This window comes from Manis javanica, chromosome 15, assembly GCF_040802235.1.
Source record: "Manis javanica isolate MJ-LG chromosome 15, MJ_LKY, whole genome shotgun sequence".
Taxonomy (NCBI): domain Eukaryota; kingdom Metazoa; phylum Chordata; class Mammalia; order Pholidota; family Manidae; genus Manis; species Manis javanica.
In genome coordinates, this window is record NC_133170.1 from 77,421,662 (window position 1) to 77,442,432 (window position 20,771).

The following is a 20,771-nucleotide window of genomic DNA, read 5'->3' on the forward strand; positions in this document are numbered from 1 at the left end:
AGTACTGCCATCACCTATTCTCCTTTGCCTGTGAAAGGGAGAGTGGGGGTCAGGCTGCTGATGGCACCGTGTGTGACCTTGATGAGAAGGGCAGCAGGACATTTCCAGGATGGAGTTCAACCTTTAGGATCGTTTTATCTCCTAGCAGACTGAAGTTCTGAGTAGAACATCAGAAGGATTGCCAGGTGTAGTCCAATTGTGATTTTGAAAAAGGAGAAAACTATATGTAGCATCTTAAAAAAAAAAAACTAGTCCTTGCTTTTCATAGGTACCTGGCAGTACATTTTCTCATTTAAATTATTATATCATTAACACCCTCTACTCCCAGTTAAAAACTGAACTGTTCCTCACTCCCCTTTCCTTTTAATTGTTGAGGGGAATGATCTCTAGAATTCTGCCACTAACATTAGTATTCCTTCCTTCATAAACCAATTTTATTAAAAGTTTAAGTTACATACAATACAATGCACTCATTTTAAGTATAGATTTACTAAGTTTCAACAAATGTTCATGTGGCCATCATATAATCAAGATATAGAACATTTCCACCGTTCCACTAAGCCTTGTGTCCTTTGAATTGCTTCTAGAAAAGCAATTCAAAAAAGATGAAATGTCAAATTTTAGAGAAAAGAAAAGATTTTTATAAGATAAAACTTGGAAGCTACTGGAGTGGGAAACCAGTAAGAACATTGGAACTTATCACAAGGGTTCCCTGTAGTGCTGTTTAACAGTGAAGAATCAGAAACAACCTCCATGTCCAGAAATAGGGGACTGATTAAATAAACGGAGGTATCTGGACAATGGACTGTTAATGGTGTTAAAAATATCACAGGAAGAACACTTAATGGCACACAAGAAGGGTCATGGTATACCAATGAGTGCAGAAAGCAGGTCACATATAGTGTCTAAACCCACTTGTGTGTGTAAAATCATTCATGTATGTGCATAGAAATGCGGAAAGAAACATCCAGTGAGAATGATGATGTTCCCTCTGGGTGGTGAGATTACAAGTGATTTTCATTTTCTTTCTTTTGCTAATATATATTTTCTGTGACATACATGTACTAAAGGAGAAAAATGAAAATATTTTTTGCAAGGCAGGAAAATATTTGCCTAACAGGATCACCCCTGGAGTTGGCAGCCCAGGGCTCCCAACTCCTGCCCTGTTTCCTTCTGCTTTATCAGGAATAGTTAAGAATGTGGTCCCTGGGGGGGCCCAGAAGGTACCATTAACTTGCTGAAATCACAGGTAAGTAGGTACGTATTTGCTCATTTCTCCACACAGGGCGACTACAGCATCCATCGACAGTCAAAGTGGCCTTAACCCACGTGTGCATGTTAGAGAACCACCGCATCGCAGCACCTCATCACGGACTCCTGACAACCCGCCTCAAAACTGTACAGACACTATCAGACCACATTTGCTGCTCTCCTCCATACAAGGGGCTGCAAGACACCTTGGCAAGGGGGGAGGAGAGGACCGCTCAGCTCCTACCTGCACTAAGAAGCACGTTGCGGGCTGTCGGATGCCAGGCCACGATGCCAACCCTCTTTGAGTGGCCTTCTAAAATCACCACAGGCTCAGTCAGGGAAAGGGTGAGTCCATTTTCTGGGATCTGCCACACCTGTTGGAAGGGAAGAAAGATGGTCCATGTGAGAGCTATCGCCTTTCACTCTCACACTCCCTGTGACCATCCAGTTTGAAGACTTGCTCTGTACAGCGGGAACATACAGTGGTCTTTGGGAAGGCGGAATATTGTGAAATGACTATGTACAGTTGTTTTAAAAATCTAACAGGTATTTAAGATTAGAACATCCATAAGGCCTACAAAACGTTACCTCTTCTCTTTTTTTAAATGTTAGTTGAGATTTTATTTTGAATTCCCTGCTAAGTGTAAGATTCTGGAGTTAGAAGCAAGCAAAAAATTGAAAGAAAAATACAAAATAGTTGAAGGACCTATAAAAAGAAGCACTGGGGAGAAAACCCCTGGCTCAGTCCATGGTTCTGAGTGGTAGTAGAGGGAATTGTATTTTGCAGTTTTTTAAACACTGTGTTTTCTGTAATTTCACATTTGGGAAATGAAAATATACCCAACAGTTCTGTGACATGAACCAAAGAAAAAACAAATCTTGCAAGAGAAAAACAATGATAAATTGAATCCCATCAAAATTAAAAACTTTTGTGTTTAAGAGGACACTAACAAGAAAGTGAAAAAACAACTCACAGAATGGGAGAAAATAAATGTCAAATCATATATCTGATATGGAACGTTTATCTAGAATACATAAAGAACTCTTACAATGCAACAATAAAAGGAAAATAACCCAATTTTCAAAACGGGCAGGGAATGTAAAAAGACATTTCTTCAAGGAAGATACACAAATGGCAAAAGAGCAAATGAAAAGATGCTGGATGTCATTAGTCATTAGGGAAGTGCAAATCAAAACCACAAGGAAACATCACACACCCTTAGAATCAAAGAGACAGACAACAAGTGTTGGTGAGGATGTGGGGAAATGGGAGCGCTCATACACTGCTGGTGCGAATGGAACCGGCACAGCCAGCCACTTTGGAAAATAGCCTGGCAGTTTCTCAAATGATTAAAAATAATTGTATGACCAGCCATACCATTCCTAAGATATCCACTGGAGAGAAATGAAAATATACATCCAAAGACTTATACACAAATGTTCACAGGAGCATTATTCATAATGGCTAAAAGATGGAAACACCCAAATGTCCAGTAACTGAGAAACGGATAAACAAAATGTAATATATCCATACAATGAAATCTTTGGCCACAAAAGGAATTACATACTGATACATGCTTTAACTGATACATACATGGACAAAGCTTGAAAATATTATGCTAAGTAAAAGAAGCCAGTCACAAAAGACCATGTATTATAGGATTCTGTATATATGAAATGTCTAGAATAGAAAAATATAGAAAGACAGAAAGTAGATCAGTGGTTGCTCAGTGTTGGGGGCACTGGGAGGGGAGGGTGATAGCTAATGGGCCAGGGCTTCTTTTTGAGGTGGTGAGAATGTCCTAAGATTGGCTGTACTGATGGTTGCACAATATGTCTGTGAAGATACTAAGATTACTGAATTGTACACTTCAAAAGGGTGAACTATATATGAATTGCATCTTAATAAAGCTGTTCAGAAAAAATCCTCTTGACTGGTGAAGACACACAGAAGAGTCACTATATCTAAGTGGGGCCATGGCTGGGCAGCAGGAGAACAGAGGGGTAGGAAAAGCATCAGAGCAGAAGGAAGAGATTTCATGTTTAACAACGGAAGGCCTGAGTTTCAAAAGGCTAAGAAATACTCTCTATGAAGAAAGGGACTGAGTCACACTAGGTGGAGAAGCACCAAGAATCCTGTAGACAACCAGATATTCAGTAATATTTGTTTTTGAAAAAGCTAAAGTTTAAAATACTTATCATCTTATATATGAAGATTAAAATAAGCAAATTTACCATAAAAAAGGTTTTAAGGAACTAGTTCATGAAAAATTTAGACCTGACAGGGAAAGATCATGCTTGACAGTGGAACAAGTAAGAAACAGAATTTTCCTTTGTTGGGGATTTTTTAAGGAGGGGACGAATAACTGTCTGTTTCAACTGCTTAGTGGGAGGCAGAGATCTGGAGTGAATGAGTATTTATGGCTCAGCTCAGTTCTGTTGTCCTGTAAAAAATTAGAATAAAAATTTTGCCATCCTGAAGAATGGGGAAAAAATCAGAGATTAGGTGATCACTCATGTTTACAGCTAAACTCTGCCCAGGCTAAAGAGCATCCATTATGCAAATTCTGGCAAAATAAACCTGCCTTTTGAAGACCCAGGTGTAGGCTGCCACTTACTTTCCCGCATCATCCAGCAAATCTTAACAATGTAGCTGCAAACAAGCATATAAGGCAAAAGGAAAACTTCTATCCCTCCATTCCTCACCCAGACCCCAGCATCTCTCCACCAGACTGTGACCACATCTCTCTCCCCTGGGATGAGGGTATTTGCTTACCACCCCCAGCATTGCATGTCTGCTTTCATACTGATGATATTCACTACTTTTGTTCAAGGGTTTGAATTTGGTAAAACAGCTCCAAATTGGACTTGGCTATCTGAATATAAAGGATAGAATTTTTGAACAGAAGGAACAGAAAACAAGTACTGATTTGATCCAAGCCTGAACTCAGCAGAGAAACAATCACAAAATGGGACTTTGGTGACTGACTAGGAAATGTATTTTGCGAGATGCTTAGACCTGAGAGTGGTAACACCACCTGCCACCTCCAGATGGCATCCTAACCATGCGCTGCTGGGTTTTCTCGCAAGGACTGCAAAACCTCTGTGCCGGACTCTATGATGAAAACGTGCGTTTTCTACATCGCCAGTGAGGTTTGCAGTGATGGAAAGCTTTGGTTATAATAGTATTTCCAATCTCAAATAGGAGGGCAGAAGCAGAGTTCATAATGGGACCTCACTTTTTCCTTTCCTGGCTTCTTCATCCATCTCTTCCTTGGGATTGTGGGGAAATTTTAATGGTGGAGCAAACATTTATTATATAACTTAAAAAATGAGGACAATTTGTTCCTTTTTTTTTACCTCACTTTCGGCAGATTCAATGGTTCCTTCAGCTAGACTTACGCATTTAATACAGGTACCTAACCCATTTTGCTGCCTTGGATACTCCTTCAAAGCAACATGTTTCCTGAGTAGCTTCTCTAAGGCAGGCTGTGACCAGGCAAGGCAGAAAGGGTGACTATACACAGGCCCTGCTCTCGAGGGGTATACATCTAACAGAAAGCAGAGACTTCTAGGAGACCAAAAATCAAAGACACTAAAGATAAGTGGTGTGATGTGGATGGTTGGAGCATGGGCTCTGGCCCAACAGACCTTCATTCAAATCCTACCTGGGCCATTTACTGTGATGGTCCTGGACAAACAACTCAACACCACTGTGCACAGAGGCAACGTCATGCCTGGACTACCAGGGCTGCCGGGAGGATTCAGTGAGTCAGCAATGCCTCACGCCTTAGAACAGTGCCTGGCATACAATCAGTGCCCCCAAATGTACAAACAGCACAGTGCAGCGGTTAAGAACACGGGCTCTAGAAGGAGAACAGTATTCAATTCCTAACTGGCACATTATCAGCTGTAAGACCTTGGGGATACACACCTAACCTTCGTTAGGTTAGGGCCTTAAGTTTCCTCATGTATAAAATGGGAATAATAATGACCATGCTCTCACTGGGGTTGTTCTGAGGACCAATGTGGTAAAATGAATCTAAAGCATTTAGAGTAACGCCTGGCATAAAGAGAGGCTCTCAGTGACCGTTGCCATTGTGATTGCTGGCATTCTGTACTAGGAAGCCGCAGTGTATGTAACCAATGCCCTGCCGGTTATAGGCCAAGTGAAGAATGAGAATGCAAGTGTCACAGGTCACCTTTTGGCCACCCAAGTCTGGTATATCCAGAAGAGCTCCTGAGGGGATGACCTCTCAGGATGAACAGGAGTCAGATGACAGGAAGGAGAGAAAAGGAGGAAGGAAATCAAGTCTCTAGGTTCAAAAGAAAAATAGATGCATATCACAACTGTCTGAAAAGTGGGTGCCCAGAGGCTGCCTGAGGGGCTGACAGGGAAAAGGCCCCACCCCGTAAAAAAGGTAACACAGGCATGAGTATTTACAGTAGAAGGAGAAAGTGCCTGGAAAAGTCTGTGAAACCAAATAAAGATGACAGAACTCTTGCTGGTACAAAAAGGTGGTGGTGTCCTCCACTGGGGACTGTGGAAAAGAGCTGGGAGATCTGTTTGTCTGTCCACATGAAGCACACACACCCCTGGCCCCACTCACAGACCTGTCATTATGTGGCCCTCCACCCTCTTTAGGGTTGTCTACGGCTTCCACTTTGGAGTGAGGAGGTCTTCCTCCTGCAGCACAAGGACAGCAAAGCAGAAGTCCCACTCAGAAGTTCAGTCATCTTGTATGTCATCTGTGACACAGCGCAGTGTGGGGGAGCAGACGCTGGCCTGGACGTCAGAAGGCACAGGCTCCCAGCAGACCTGGGGCGCTGACTGGCCATGTTAGCACTCACTTCTGACAGTTTCAACTATCTTGTTTGATACTAGAAACAAACAGCATCAGCTCTGCTTACCGGGGCTCCTGGAAGAGTCAAGGCAGCTAAAACATTTTGTATGACCAAAATACCACCCTAATGTTAAATATTGTAAATAGGATGACCTTTGACCAAACAGTGACTCCTGGGCCTGTGTTTCTGAAGTTGTAAAATGGGACATACTCCTGCCTGCTGTTACAATGATTAAATATAATTATGCCCATAAAGACTTAAAGACTTAAAGCCGTACTTGGCAAAAAAAATTGTCAACTCTCTGTTCATTACTATTTTTCCTGCTGTTTGACTCCAACATATATTTTTAGGCATGAGTCTTGTCTTTAAATTAATGCTGCACTGTGCCCAACTCTCTAATTTATGTCCAAGATATCATGTGTGTGAAGGCTCCAGTGCATGCCTGGGCCCGTTAGCACAAATGAGGACAGCTCTGATCTCTGTGCAGGCCAGTTAATCTTTCTCTGTACCAGGGCAGGCTACAGGCTAGCATTTTAACACCAGGAAGCTTTTTCAAAAACAGCAGGAAACAGGCATGCAACAGCCTCTGCCCAGAGTGGGCACCTCAGCATGGTGGGGGATACATGCTAGCCCCATTCCACTTGACTTTTTGTTCTGTCTTGTTTTTTAAATACAACTGTGCGTTCCCTGAAATTTCCTATTTGGACAACACACTGCTATGGCCATGTCTTGTTTTGTTTGGAGAAAAGAAAAAAAACCTAATCAGTCTCAAGGGCTTCCAGACGAAAAAGTAAAAAGCAAAGACCCATCGTGGTTCTGGGGAAAAAAACTACTTTAAGCACACATTCAAAACTGTTGTATCACTGCATCCTTTTCACATGTGAAATTCTGAATATGGAACAAGGACAACTCAAAAGAACAGTTCTGATGAGAAAAAAGCAGGGAAAATTAAGAAACTTGGGTTCCTCTCAAGCAGCAATTTTAAAGTGCAAGTTATTTGATGGTTTTATTTCTAAGCATAGTGCAAATTTAAATGCACACAAAGGGTTCCCATTCACTGCTCCCCTATTTAATCATCCATCATGAACTTACTACTGGGCTGAACACTAGAGTTATAGCCATAAAAAGCGCTATTCCCCTCAAAAGGCCATACTGTTTAAGAAAACCAATTCTGAAGGGAGAATGAAGAAAGAGATGCTCTTAAGCAACAGGCCGAGGCTGGCAGACCCCTGCAGCAGCGGCTGATCCAGTAACCCCAGGAGTAGCATGGAGGGGCCTCAAGATGTTCCTAATGAACCAGGACACTGAGAACAACACTAGTTTAAGAACTGAGAGTTGGCTTCTGAGGTGCAAGGCTGTAATACCCACTGGCAAATGGCCCAGGGGCAATCTGTACAAAGTGGACGTGACATGAAGCCCCAGTGAACCACAGAGGCGCAGGAATTCCAGAGAATGTGCTCTCTTCATGAGTGACAACACCACTTCCATTTTTATTTCAAGGTGAACTGTTTTGGAAAACTTATAAAAGAAGTAAAAATGTGTAAAATAGGGAGTTCCTTTTTGTTGATTTCCACAGGAGTGTAAGACTGATTTGGGAGAAGGGAAAGCATCCATTTAAATATAATCATTTGGGACCATTCAGAACATCTACCTGGAGTCAAAGACTACTCTGCCTGCAAGACTGCTCCCTGTGCCAGACTCTGGAAGAAACAATTATGCAACCCCAATGTTTGAATTAGCCCTTTTTTTGCATCTGTGTTTGATTATTACTCTGCAGGTAAGAGCTAATGCTGAATCAACATCATTCACTAGACTTAACAACCTGCTTGCTCTTTGTATTATTTTGAATCACTATTATTTTCTTAGAGCCCACATTTTTGCAAGTAAAACACTTAGTAGACACATCTTCAAAACTCCATGTGAGGACACTGTTGGGAGAAAAGAACTCACGTTACCAAAAATCTGGAAAACCTAGGAGCAGAGGAAAATTTCTGGGAGGAGGATTCATATAATTGCTACTTAGCAGTATAAAACATTGCTTCAAAAACTAGTACATTGAAGTGTGCCAATATAATCTACTTTTAGGCTGCTTAAAGAAGTCACCTCCAAAAAATGGGGGAGTGCACCATCAGGTCGGCATTCCTCGCCTAAAGCTACAACCAATGTTGACATCACTGTCACTGAATCAATGCTGCAGAATTAACAAATCAGTGCTGGCATGCTGAGGCCTTAATGGAATCATACTATAAATACAAAAGGCAGCTTTGAAAATCAACCCTTTTACAGATCATTTGATAAACTGGTTCTCCTATATTTTTCCTATTGAATTATTTGCTAAAGACTATGAGTCCACTCTAGGTACACATCAAAACTCACTGAAAAAAATAGCAACTCACTGTACATTCCTTCCTTCCTTCATCCTCTCTGCTGGCTTTATTATTATTACCTTACATGTAAGGCAACTGAGGCTGAGAGCATTTAAGCAGCCTGCACCTGCTCAGAACTCCCAGTCTTGGGCTTTTCTTGATGTCTTTTCTCTACTAGAACTATAGCATCATTATAACATCTACTATTTGTACCTCAAGGGTTACCACTAACAGCTTAGGCTTGGGAAACTTCAGCGGGCTTCCCTGTTTTGTTTTGTTTTTAAAGGTGTTAGCTGAAACCATTCGATCTATCATAGTGTTCTTTTACCTTCAGGAGAGCAAAGAAGAAAATGAAATATTAAGAAGCAGCTGGGGTTGGAGAAGATCCCATACTTCTTTAAAATTTCATTTCAATTGCTAAGCTATAAAAACTTCTTGTAATTACCCCAATAACAACAACTGGTTTGGGAGACATTAAGCAACTGAAGTATCAGTGCCATATTTAAAGGCTTAAAAAAACAAACAAACAAACAACATATGAGGATTTATCCCAAAGCATTATTTCATTTACAAAATGTTCACTGTGGCAATACCCATAAAGGGGCAACATTAAAGGATTCTTGGAAGACAGTGTCAGTGGCAGCTTAGTTTTGGGATCTTCCCAAATCCTTCCATAAAAAAACTGAGATTATAAAACAAAAACCCAGGGGCAATATTTATGTAAAACTAGGTGATAACCCCCAAATGCAAGTGTGTTCAAGAAGGCCTCAATCTAGACTCATGCCCTAGAAATCAACCAGAAAGGGCTCCCCTTCGAGACAGGCCCCACCCTGAGGAGAAATTCCAAGGAATGGAATCAAATCTCAGCATGGCAGAAATAAGAACAACAAAGGAATGAGAAAGACCAAACAAGAGGCAGGCCAGGAAAATTCAGAACGCGAGTCATGTTTCTGAACACTACCTGAAAATGACAGAAGGGGGCGCCCTGAGAAGTCAGAACAGCTAAGAGAACCAGGCCATCTTCTAAAAGCTCAGAACACTAAATTGACATGAAAATAAGAGAGAAAAAATGAAGGTTCCAAACGACTGTAAGAAGAAAAAAAAGAATAAGGTGCAGAAACATCCCTACAGACAATACAAGAATGCTAGGAAGACATGCTCAAAAAAGAGAAAAACCATTAACTATTTCAAAATAAGATTAAAAAAACAAGAAATATTATACATCAGAAATTGAAAAACTCAAAAACAAGCTAACAGAAATTTTTCACAAATTAGAATTAAAAGAAAAATCACTTTAGAAATGAAGACTAACCAAGAAACAACACATTGAAAACTTAACAATAAAACAAAACAAAACAAAACAAAACTTAACAATGCCCCCCCAAAATAAAAGGTAAAAAGCAGGAAAAGTTTAAAGTCTAAAAGAAATGAGTAACAAAGAACGTTTGGAGAGAAATGGACAAATATTGAAAAAAGGTCAAGAAGGCAAAGCATATGGACAAAAGGAGTCCCTGAAAATGAGAAGCAAAGGAGCAGAACAAGTACTGAAGACTGTCACCTGAGTACACCTCGCAGAAAAAGAAACTATGCATTGAAAGAATACACTATAAACCTAGAAATACAAACTCAGAATAACCAACAATATTCTAGTAAAATTACTATATTTTAAGAAAAAAAATTACATGAACTTCTGGGCAAAAAGAACATACAAAGTTTACAAGGGAAAGAAAAATAGATTATCATCTGATTTTTTTTTTGACAGCAATACTTTACGCCAAAAGAAAATGGAATACTATATTTAGATACTTGAAAGCTGTGAGCCAAGAAATTTATATCTAGAAAAACTCACCTTCAAGTATATAAAAGTCACAAATAAGCTATTATTGATACAGAAGAACTTAGCAAATATTGTTCCATGAGCCTTCCCTATTTGGTTCTATTCCTTGGAATTTCTCTCCAGGTGGGGCCTGTCCTAGAAGAAGCCCTCTCTGGTTGGTTTCTAGTGTACTGGGGTCTAGAATCTTCCAGAGAAGGAGCTTCAGAAGAGCCAATTGACTAGAGAGACACTGGCCTACGGACGGACGGTGAGCACTAAATGTAGTTACTTCCAGAACTAAACTAAGACAGGGGAGGCTGTTAAATGTAATGGCTCTGTGACCTTGAAATTTCAGAGTACATCCTTTTTAACAAGGAGAACAGAGATAGCATAGGTTTAAAAGTATGTTTTTTAAAAACTGTTTTCAGTAATCATAACTGGCGGTGATACTAGTATTTTGTCCGAGTCTACTGTATGTGTACTGTGATGAAGCACATGAGAGACATCAGGGTAATTTCATTCATCCTCTGCAGTCCTTTGAGAACTGGGATTCAGAGCTGGAAGAAAGGAGATAGAGCTATAACATTAAAGAGGTTAGGCTGAAATTCTTTAAGTCCTCAATTTGAATAGGAAATATTAAGATGAAATCACAAGGTATTATATATATCTTTACATTTTATGTATATTCTAGCCCATTTACTGCAGTGTCAAAAACAATGATCACCTGGTTAACAATGAGGGTTCCTAGCATCCAGACTGTGATCTAGAAATTCCATTTTCCCATTAAAAGAAACCAAAGCTTCTGAGATAAATGGCTGATTTGAGGTGTGGGGCAAGATGTTTAAGAGGAACCTTGAACAACTTAACATGCCAAACAGCAAGGGGGCTACCAAAAACAATGAGGGTCACATCAGAAGGACTCACGACCTTGAAGAGGTTCCCAGTAAGACTGGATGACGGAGCACTGAGGTAAGAATGTAATGCACCTAAACCCATGATGCTCAAATCCATGAGTTCAACATGAAATGAAAGGGGTGGGGGAAGCTAGTTATCTTCTGAGGAACATAGAGAGCCAATTCATTATCTTGAAAATTGGATAAGTAAAAGGAAAGAAGCATTTATCCTGCTTTCCTATATGAAGCCTACTACTGGGTAACTAAGCAGCAGGTAAGAGAGCATCATCTTAAAAAAGTTTTACCAGCTAAAAACTGAACACAAAATAATACAAATTAGTATCCCCATTTTGTGACCCCTAATGAATTGCTGGATCTAGCTGTGCTGTCAATAGCTTCACAGATAAAAAAGAACAAAACCCAGACATCTTGACATCATCTGCCTCCTGACAGAAGAATGTAACACTAGCTACAGTCTAAGAGGTTGAAGCTACATCTGATCACACTTCAGGATCCAGCTGCCAATGTGCAGGGAATTCAGAGGACAGGGGAGCTTGCTAAACTGCACCATAAGCAAGCAATCAGAAAAATTCAGATGGCTGAAAGATACAGGTCAAAGGTCAGGCTTCTTCAACAGTTTCATTGTTAAGGACAAGATAATGATAGAGGGCAAACCTACTTAAAAGACACACCAAGTTTTTTAAACTGACAAGACAAGCTAGAGGGTCTGGAGATGGACACTTGGGTGGTTAGAATCATGAGAAAGGCAAGGAAGTGAGTATCACAAAGGTCAGGATACAGGAAGGCAGGAGCTGTCACTGGCCCAGCACAGGACGAGTCGGAGTGGACGGGAGAGTTCTCTATCTTGAACTGGTGGTGGCCACAGGGGTTCACTTTGTAATGAATCACTCAACTCACCCGAATTCACTAAACTGTTTAGTGTGTTTTATAATACAAAAATCGTTTTACAAGGGCAGTATAACAATGCTGGAGACACTAAGGGATGGATCAGAGCTTCTTCTTCAAGAGAGGGTGAGACCCTTCAGTTTAAGATTTTGGCATGAGGTCTAAGTAATGTTCCTCATCCTCAGCAAAATGTGTCTGCAGCCATTAAAATGATGAGCTCAGCAGGCACAGTAATCAGAACAATTCCTTTTAACAGCAGCATATTTCTTTAATATGCTTTGGCTGCCAAAACGATGAGATCCCAGGAGGAGCTGTCCTCAGCCAGAAGTCCATGAGGAAAAATGTGTAAATGTTTAAACACATTTAGTTCAGGAATTAATTTATGTTTATGTAAAATAATCTTAATAAATACAGCCCTCCTAAAAACACTGCTGCAAGCCTTCTATCACTACTTATTTCACCATTCCCTATCTGTACTTACTTTACGCCTAAACTTTTCAACATATTTTGGGTTAGGATTCAAAATTAATCCAAACCAATAATTACATTTTAGGGCTAACAAGAACATAATCAACAACAAGAAGCTTTGCACTAAAAAGTACCCCAAAGCCTGGCTTCATATACAACCTACTTTTGGAATCTAAATGAGGGAGTGTAAAGAACTTATTTTTAAAATCTTTCAAGTCGTTTGTACATCTGCAAAAAAAGGACTTAGCAGAGTCCACTAGCCAGAACACACCTTAGGCATTAGTTTGGAAATAAGCACTTGCAAAAAAAGTCTTTAAATTTCTCCATATCTGTTACATATCTCATTTTATCTGTATAACCTTCTTATTTCACTATCACATATAATTCATGCTAGTGGCTTTTTTGGGGGGAGGAGGAGTTATCTGGTCCAGCGGCATTCACAGAATTATTGGAAAACCATTTTACTTCCTCTAAAACCTTCCCACGGAGCAGATGTATCCGCGCACCCACACCCCCCACCACACACACACTCTCTCTCTCTCTCTGACTCACTCACTCATACAAAAGAAAAAAAAGACAATATAATACAACCTCTTGATGTAAAGGCTTAAAAAAGGCTTATCTGTATAGTTAAACTTCATAATGTCCCTAATGGACAACCAAAACTGCAATGTCTGCTTTTCAAGCCTCTACATACACAAACACTTTGAAAGCAGGAGGTGAATCTCACTGGCCTGTGGGCATGCCACGCCCTGGGAGCTTACCATAACTGTGCAGTCCTCTGAACCGCTGGCAATGACCTGATCATTGTGTGGGCACCAGTCTATGTCGAGCACTGGTCCTGTGTGGCCACATACCGTAGGGTAGGATTTGTCAATTCGACCGGTCTAAAAGGAGAGAAACAAACCTGTTATTTAACATCAACACCAGAGTCTGTGTGTTTTCTCAGAACCACTTTTCTTTTATTACTGCCACCCAAAAACTCCCACCACATGTCTTCTTATGATAACCTTCCCAGTCAATGTCAACTAGCAAGAACCATCACCTTTTATTTCTATGAACAGTTACCACACGAAGGACACTGCTTCAAATTATAAGGATCCAGATTTCTAGAACCACAAAGATTTTATTCAATCAACTGACCCCCCCAATCAATTAATCGGTCATAATCGGTCACACAGTATCAAAAATCACTAGGCCCAGATGGCTTTACAGGTAAGTTTTACCAAAAATTCAAGGAAAAGATAATCTTAGACAAGTCTTCCAAGAGAACAGAAAAAAGAGGAACACTGCTGGACTCATCACCTAAGCAATATGAAATTTAAGCCCATGACTTAAAATACTGATGCAAAGACCCCTCAACGAAACAGTACAACTAAACCAAATTCAGTGCGGCCTGTTCTCAAAAACATCAGCAAAGTGAAAAGACAAGTTGCAGAGACGAGAAGATACATATGCAACATACATACCTGTCAAAGTCAACAAACAACCTAACAGGATAAAGGGCAAATGATGGGGAATTCACAAGGAAGGAAACCCGACAAGCCAAGAGACCTATGAAAAGATACCTAATCTAACTGGTTACCAGGGAACTGCAAATTAAAACATTTTACACCTATTAAAATTGGCAACAATTTACAAGTCTAAATACAAGTGTTGGGAAAGAGTAACTCATAAAAACTGCTCACAAGAGACTATCTTACCACAATTCCTTTTGAGAGCAATCTGGAATTAGCTGGGGATGAGGATGCCCATCCCTTAGCAGTACCACTTCTAGGTGTGTGTGAGAGAAATATACTTGTGTTTTGCACAAGAATAATATCAATCGCATCCCTGTTGGGACTGTGACAGTTAAAAAAGCAGACTCAATCTAACTGTCCTTTGGTATGGGAATAAGTATTACCTACATAAAAGTTTGACAAACGTAACAACAGTCTATGTTACAGATACATATACATGTAATAGAAGTACAGCAATATGATACACACAAACTCTGAAGAAATGATTACCTCTGGGGAAGGAGAAAAGAAGAAAGGGGAATGGTATTTTAGCTACATCTGTTGTACTTTGTTTTTTAAAAAAGGGAGATATGAAACAAACATGGCAAAATATTAACATCTTTAATTTTGTGGGTCGAGTGTCCTATTTTCTAAAAAAATAATAATAATTAAAATGTAACAAAATTGAGAAACCAATGTATTGTCATGAACTTTGCATTTTAAAAAACTCTACTCCTCAGGAAAAAAGGTTTTCTATCTGAATTATTTTACCTCAGTCTTTGCACTCTTAGGCTCTCTCCAGCAAACTGATAAGGAAAATATTCGACACAGCCATCAAGGTCAGCAGAAAACCCTCCGCCCCCCTTTGCTTTTTCTCTCACTCCCCCGGGCTCTCCATGGGCAAAGTCAGCAGACCACTCCTGGCCACCTCCCCTCACTCCTCTGGGCTCCTTTCACCCTGCTTGCTGCACATGCCAAAATGCCAAATATCAAAGTATGAATTGCTCCCCTTGCTTACGCTCAGGGCTCAGAACTTTGCAGATCACTCTGCTCCGACCCCACCAGTGTAAAATAAACCTCCACCCTCCAAGACCTCCGAGTGCCACTTGGTTCTTCCGTCAGGGATCCAGTCCAGGTTTTCCGATTTTCCGTAACAAAACCTGACCCAGCAACTTAGTGGCAAAAGGTCACTGAACCCTGAACTTCCAAGGACACCAAATATTTTTTTCAATCTGGACTAAGAAGACCTCCTGCTCAAATTATAAAGCAATGTTGAGGAGAATGTGGGCACTAACACTAGTTGTTCCTAATTATTCTGAGAAGCTTACTAAATGATTTTTTTTTTAGGTTAAAATCACACAACTCTGGCTAAACGTTAAGTTATTCACCAGTATTCTTCAGTCAAGTTAGGATATTTAAGAATAGTAATAATCCTTTCTGCCATTCTCAACTCAGCCCTTACAAGCCTACAAGCAACATAAAAGTACTAGAGCCCAACATCTTCAGAAAAATGTGAATGTCATTTAAAGAGCAACTGCCATTGACTCCCTCCTTTCTTTCAAAAGCAAATAATAAAAACAGCTAATACTTCCAGAGTACTTATATTGCATACTAGGAACTGTATGACGACCTTCGTATCTTCATTCTCACAACTACCTTTACAGTATACTGACTTTATTATCCCTATTTTCTAAGTAAAGAAAACTGACGCATAGAGAAAATCAAAAAGCAGAGATCTAAAATATCACTGAGCATCCATACTAGATTTCTACAGGGAGAGAAATTGTCCACTATGCCACAGGGTTTATAAAAAAGACACAGAAGTAACACTGAAATTGCTGGCTTCTGGTCATCAGAAACAGAGTCAATAAAAAATTGTATCTCACCAACAGCTGCTCCTTCTGGTTGTAATATCAGCATAAATCCTTACAACAAATAAAACTGGAAAGTAGCATCATATTACAGCCCAACAAAATGGGAACTGACTAAATATCTGATAGTGATAAAGGAGAAGAAAGTGTGAGAAGAACTGGCATTTAAATGTGCAATGATTGTTTTACATATAAGATGTTTACAAGCCATGATCAGCTGTCTTGATATTAAGGGCTTATGCTTCCAAGTATCTTCTTACCCATAACAAAATCAAATCAGAAGAAAATCACAACAGATTTCACCCAATGAGTATATGGTATTAACACGGCTGGAGCTGGGCAATTATAAACTGCTGAGAGATCAAGTATATGGAAACTGCAGGAATCCATACAATGATGGCCTTATATGGTAAAGATGAGGACACACCATTTCTGAGGCATCTTGCACCAGGACCTAATGAGAATGCATTTCGCATTCATACCCACGACACATCCTCATTTATCATCCAGTGAATAACTGAGGAGTCCATTACTAATTTGCTAGATTGTAAAGGAATAGTCACAACTTCACTCATTGCAAGTCATGGTGACAACACCTGTACCTCTAAGCAGTGAATTTAAATGAATGCTGGGGCTGGAAGGAAGATTTACAAGAGTTTAATACCAGCTTTTAAGTATCTCTTTTTTACTAAACGGTGATTTAAGAACCACTCATCAATTTCCCAAGGCTTATATATAGAAATATTTCATTTACTAAACAAATAAGTCCATGTTACATTAAGGATGTGTCACCTTGGTTGCATTACCTAAAATATTACTACTTTTTAAGCATGGAATTGAAAATTTAGCTGGAGTATAGTCAGTCAGCTGTTTAGACTACTTTAAGTCTGGGGAGAGGAAATTCCGGGGCAAAATACCTCTAAAAATCAAAATCAGTCAAAGGGAGAAATAACCCATTTATTGCTTACAAACTGCAGTCCAGCACCATCTCTCTCCCCTGCTCCTGAGGAAGCAAGCAAACAAGCCCCTCCCCTTAACCTCTCAGGTTTGGACATGACCTCGGTGGCCCAGGTAATACCCATTGACATGGAGATGAACTTCTCCCCACCCCTGAGGATATGTGTAATGCACCAAAGCCAGGCAACATACTCTGGAAACGTTACAATTTTACCCACAGGCTACCCCTCCAGAAATCTCACTTTACAATCTACTCCTTCCCCCTCTTCCGCAATGGTCCCTTGGGCGAGAAAACTAGAGCATTGTGACCAGACTAACGACATAACAATAGCAACAGCAATAAAATTATGACAATCCTCAAGACGGAGGATTTGGCTAGGTTCAAAGTCTTATGTGCAGATTAAGTCCACAGCCCATCCATTCCATAGGCAGGCAGTAGCTGAGGGTTCAGAGAAATCATCACGCGGCAGCTGCAGCCAGGGGGCGCGTTCAGGCCACAAGGACTGTAGGAGAAAATAACCTTAAGGGCGAGGCAGAGGCAAATCTTGTCCATCAGGTAGGACACATGCAAGAGAGTGGTCTTGTGATAAAACGGTGGCAGGAATGGGATCTCGTCCCGGTCTAGTGTACCAGACTTTCACCCACCTCCCTGTGGGAGTTAAAGATGGGTTCACACATAGGGCTACAGGAGGTACATGCACTGGCCATAAAAAACTTCCCTGCAAGATGCTCTTACCTCCTGGACATTTTGGGTACACTACTGTGACCTTTGGGGGCCATTGAGCTGTTACTCCAGGAATACACACGAGGCCAGCTTCCAGGACTTTCCCCAAGGTGCCAGAAGGGCCAGCCATTGCTGGTCCATGTGTTGAAATGTCCAGGGCCAGTTCCATTCAACAGTGTCTCCAGAACTTACTGCAGTAGGGGCTGGCAGCAGGATGCTGCTCTACTGGCCATATCCTGGCTTCAGTAGCTCTTCTTTGGTTTGTATGTACAATTGTATACGAGAGGCTGCAAGGTGTGTGAGCATATCCACAGGAATCAAAGCTCCTTTTCGGGGCTTCTCATTCACATGCCACAGCACTGTCCATAGGCGAACTGACCAACCCTGTAGACTATTGGTGTCCGACTTCAGGCCAGATTTCAACACACCGTTGTACCTCTCTATCATGCCTGCCCCAGTAGGATTATATGGTACATGAAATTTCCACTTTATTCCTAATTGCTGCACCCATTCTTGTAACGCATGTCCAGTAAAGTGGGAGCCTTGATTGCTCTCAGTCACCTGCGGCTGGCCATAGGCTGCAAAGAGACACTCCAGGACCCTCTTGGTGGTTTGCTGATCTGCACGATGTGCAGGAAAAGGAACCATAGTCCAGCAGCCATGTCCACACAAGTCCTGGCATACTGATATCCTTCTGATATGGGCAGAGGCCCAATGTAGTCTATTTGCCACATGACAAGGGGTATTGACCCCCTTACTATTATCCCATGTTGCTGTGGGACTCGGTGTAAGTCACTCTTAGAGCACACAAGGCACTCCTGAGCTTTGCTGACTTCTTCAAAGGTCAATGGCAAACCCCACCTATGGGCTACAGCCCACATTGTCTTTGCCCCATGTGCAACAAATGCTGGTGTAGCCACTGGGCCACATCAGAGGCATGCTTTCCTTCTAGCCAGTGCACCTGGGCCAGTGTGTCTGCTTCATCATTCCCTGGGGATGCCAAAGGCAAATGGCCAGTCACATGATATACAGTAACAGTCTTAGTCTGATCAGAGGGCCACAGGTCTTGCCACAACTCTTGCCCCCAAAGGGGCCAGTGACCAACCATTCAGTTGGCATGATACCATGTCGGTAGCCACAGGGTCAAGCCCCGATAGACGGCCCAGCTGTCAGTGCAGACAACTATGGGGGAGGCCTTCTGGGTGACCACGAGCCATACTGCCTGCAACTCAGCCCATTGGCTGCTCTTCCCCTCTCCATCCTCCATCCATATTGTCTCAGTCTTAGGGTGGAGAGCCACAGCCCTCCACTTCAGGTGCTGCCCACGACTGGAGCCGTCTGTATACCAACCATCTCCAGGTATAGGGGCTTTTCCCTCCTGATAAGGAGTCTCAGCTACCAAGGGCTGAAAAGCAGGTTCTTCCTGCTTCCCACTGGTATAGGTCACTGGCCCCAATAAGCGTTGAAGTTCTCCACTTAAGGGGCTAGTAGAGAGGGCGCTGTGCTGCTCCTCGTAAATATGCACCCCATTTGGCCAGTGTAGGTGTCTGTGCCACGCCACTCCATGGCCTTTGGGTCCAGTCTCACACCTACCCCGCGACGGGATAGATGATTATTACCTTGGTCAGAGCTGTTCTGGTGATGGGTTCCTCAGCCAGCAAGCGTGATACACAGCAGCCAATTGCTTCTCTATCGAGGTGTACAGGAACTCTGCTCCTTTCCATAGTTGTGACCAGAATCCAATAGGTTGGAATATCCATTCAAGCCACTGCCAAAGACCCCATCCATAACCAACTTCAGTTACATGAACATCCAGTTCACAGGGCCTTGATGAGTCCATTACAGTCAAGGCTTCACGGCCTTGACTGCCCACTTGGCAGTAGTAAAAGCAGCTGCACTGTCTCATACCAGTCCTACCTGATGCCCTTTTGTACCAACTGGTATAAGGGCTTCAGAATTTGTGCCAAGTGTGGGATAAACACTCTCCAGTAGCCCAAAAGACCCAAAAACTCTTGTAATACTGCCACAGTGGTAGGGGTGGGCAAAGCCTGGACGGACCTTGTCTGTGACTGCTTCAGGAACAACTTTAGTTTTACCCAACCAGAAAACCACCAAGAATTTCACACACAAACCAGGTCCCTGAACCTTGGTGCTGTTCACAGCCCATCCTTTTTCCTACAGAAGTTGCAACAGCCTAGGAACTGCCCCTTCTAAATCTGAAAGAGAATCAGATGTGAGCATAGCATCATCAATGTAGTGATACAACCGCACTGTTTTGTGGTTTTTCCCATGTGGCCAAGTCCTGGGCTACAAGCCCATGACAGATGGTGGGACTGTGAAGGTATCCCTGTGGAAGGACAGTGAATGTCCACTGCCGGCCTTCCCATGTGAAGGCAAACTGTTCCTGGCTTTCCTGTGCTATGTCAATAGTGAAGAAAGCATTAGCAAGGTCTACTACATAATGATACATTCCCAGCTCATGGCTGAGGGTGTCCAGAATGTCTGCTATAGAGGGGACAGCAGCATGCAAAGGGGGTGTGACTTTATTCAATTCCCTATAGCCCACAGTCATACGCCAGGAGCCATCTGGCCTTTTCACGGCCACACTGGGGAATTAAAAGGACTATGAGTGGGCTTTATGATGCCCACCCTTTCCAATTCCTGTACAGTTTCTCCAATTTTCTTGTGCCCTTCAGGCAATTTATACTGCCTAGTATTTGTCACCCACCGAGGTACGGTCAGAGCTACAGGTGGGTGCTTTGCGTGTTCCCTCAGAACTGCCTTTACCACACATACCCACAGTCTGAACTCACCTGCAGGGGTCTGTGACCACAGGCCCTGCAGGTTATCTACCCCCAAAATATATTCAAGGATGGGAGAAATGTACACGGTATACTCCTTTGGGGGTAAACACCCTATCCCCAGTGAGATTTGGGCTTTCTTCACTCTAACTGCCTTACCCCCATCGCCATCTATCACAGCAGGGGTCCCGGGAAAACGCTCAGAGTTGCCATGAATCAAAGAACACTAAGCTCCTGTGTCCACTGGTGCCAGGACACATTGTATACTCACAGGGGACCAATGAATTGCTAATTCTACATGTGGCCTCTGGTCCCCACTATGTCCCCCAAGGTGGGGACTTTAACCAACCCCCCCCTTCAGTCGAACCGTGATG

At 41.9% G+C, this 20,771-nt stretch overlaps 1 protein-coding gene across 1 annotated transcript in view; it reads right to left on the reverse strand.

Annotated features, from left to right (window-relative positions):
* The window catches only part of CORO1C (coronin 1C), a 79,805-nt gene that overhangs the window by 11,027 nt on the left and 48,007 nt on the right, over nt 1–20,771 (reverse strand). Inside the window, exons 3-4 of the mRNA XM_017652983.3 lie at nt 13,310–13,432; nt 1,496–1,625 (exon numbers count right to left, since the gene is read on the reverse strand). Coding sequence (XP_017508472.2) covers nt 1,496–1,625; nt 13,310–13,432 — 253 coding nt within the window. The remainder of the gene's footprint in view (nt 1–1,495; nt 1,626–13,309; nt 13,433–20,771) is intronic.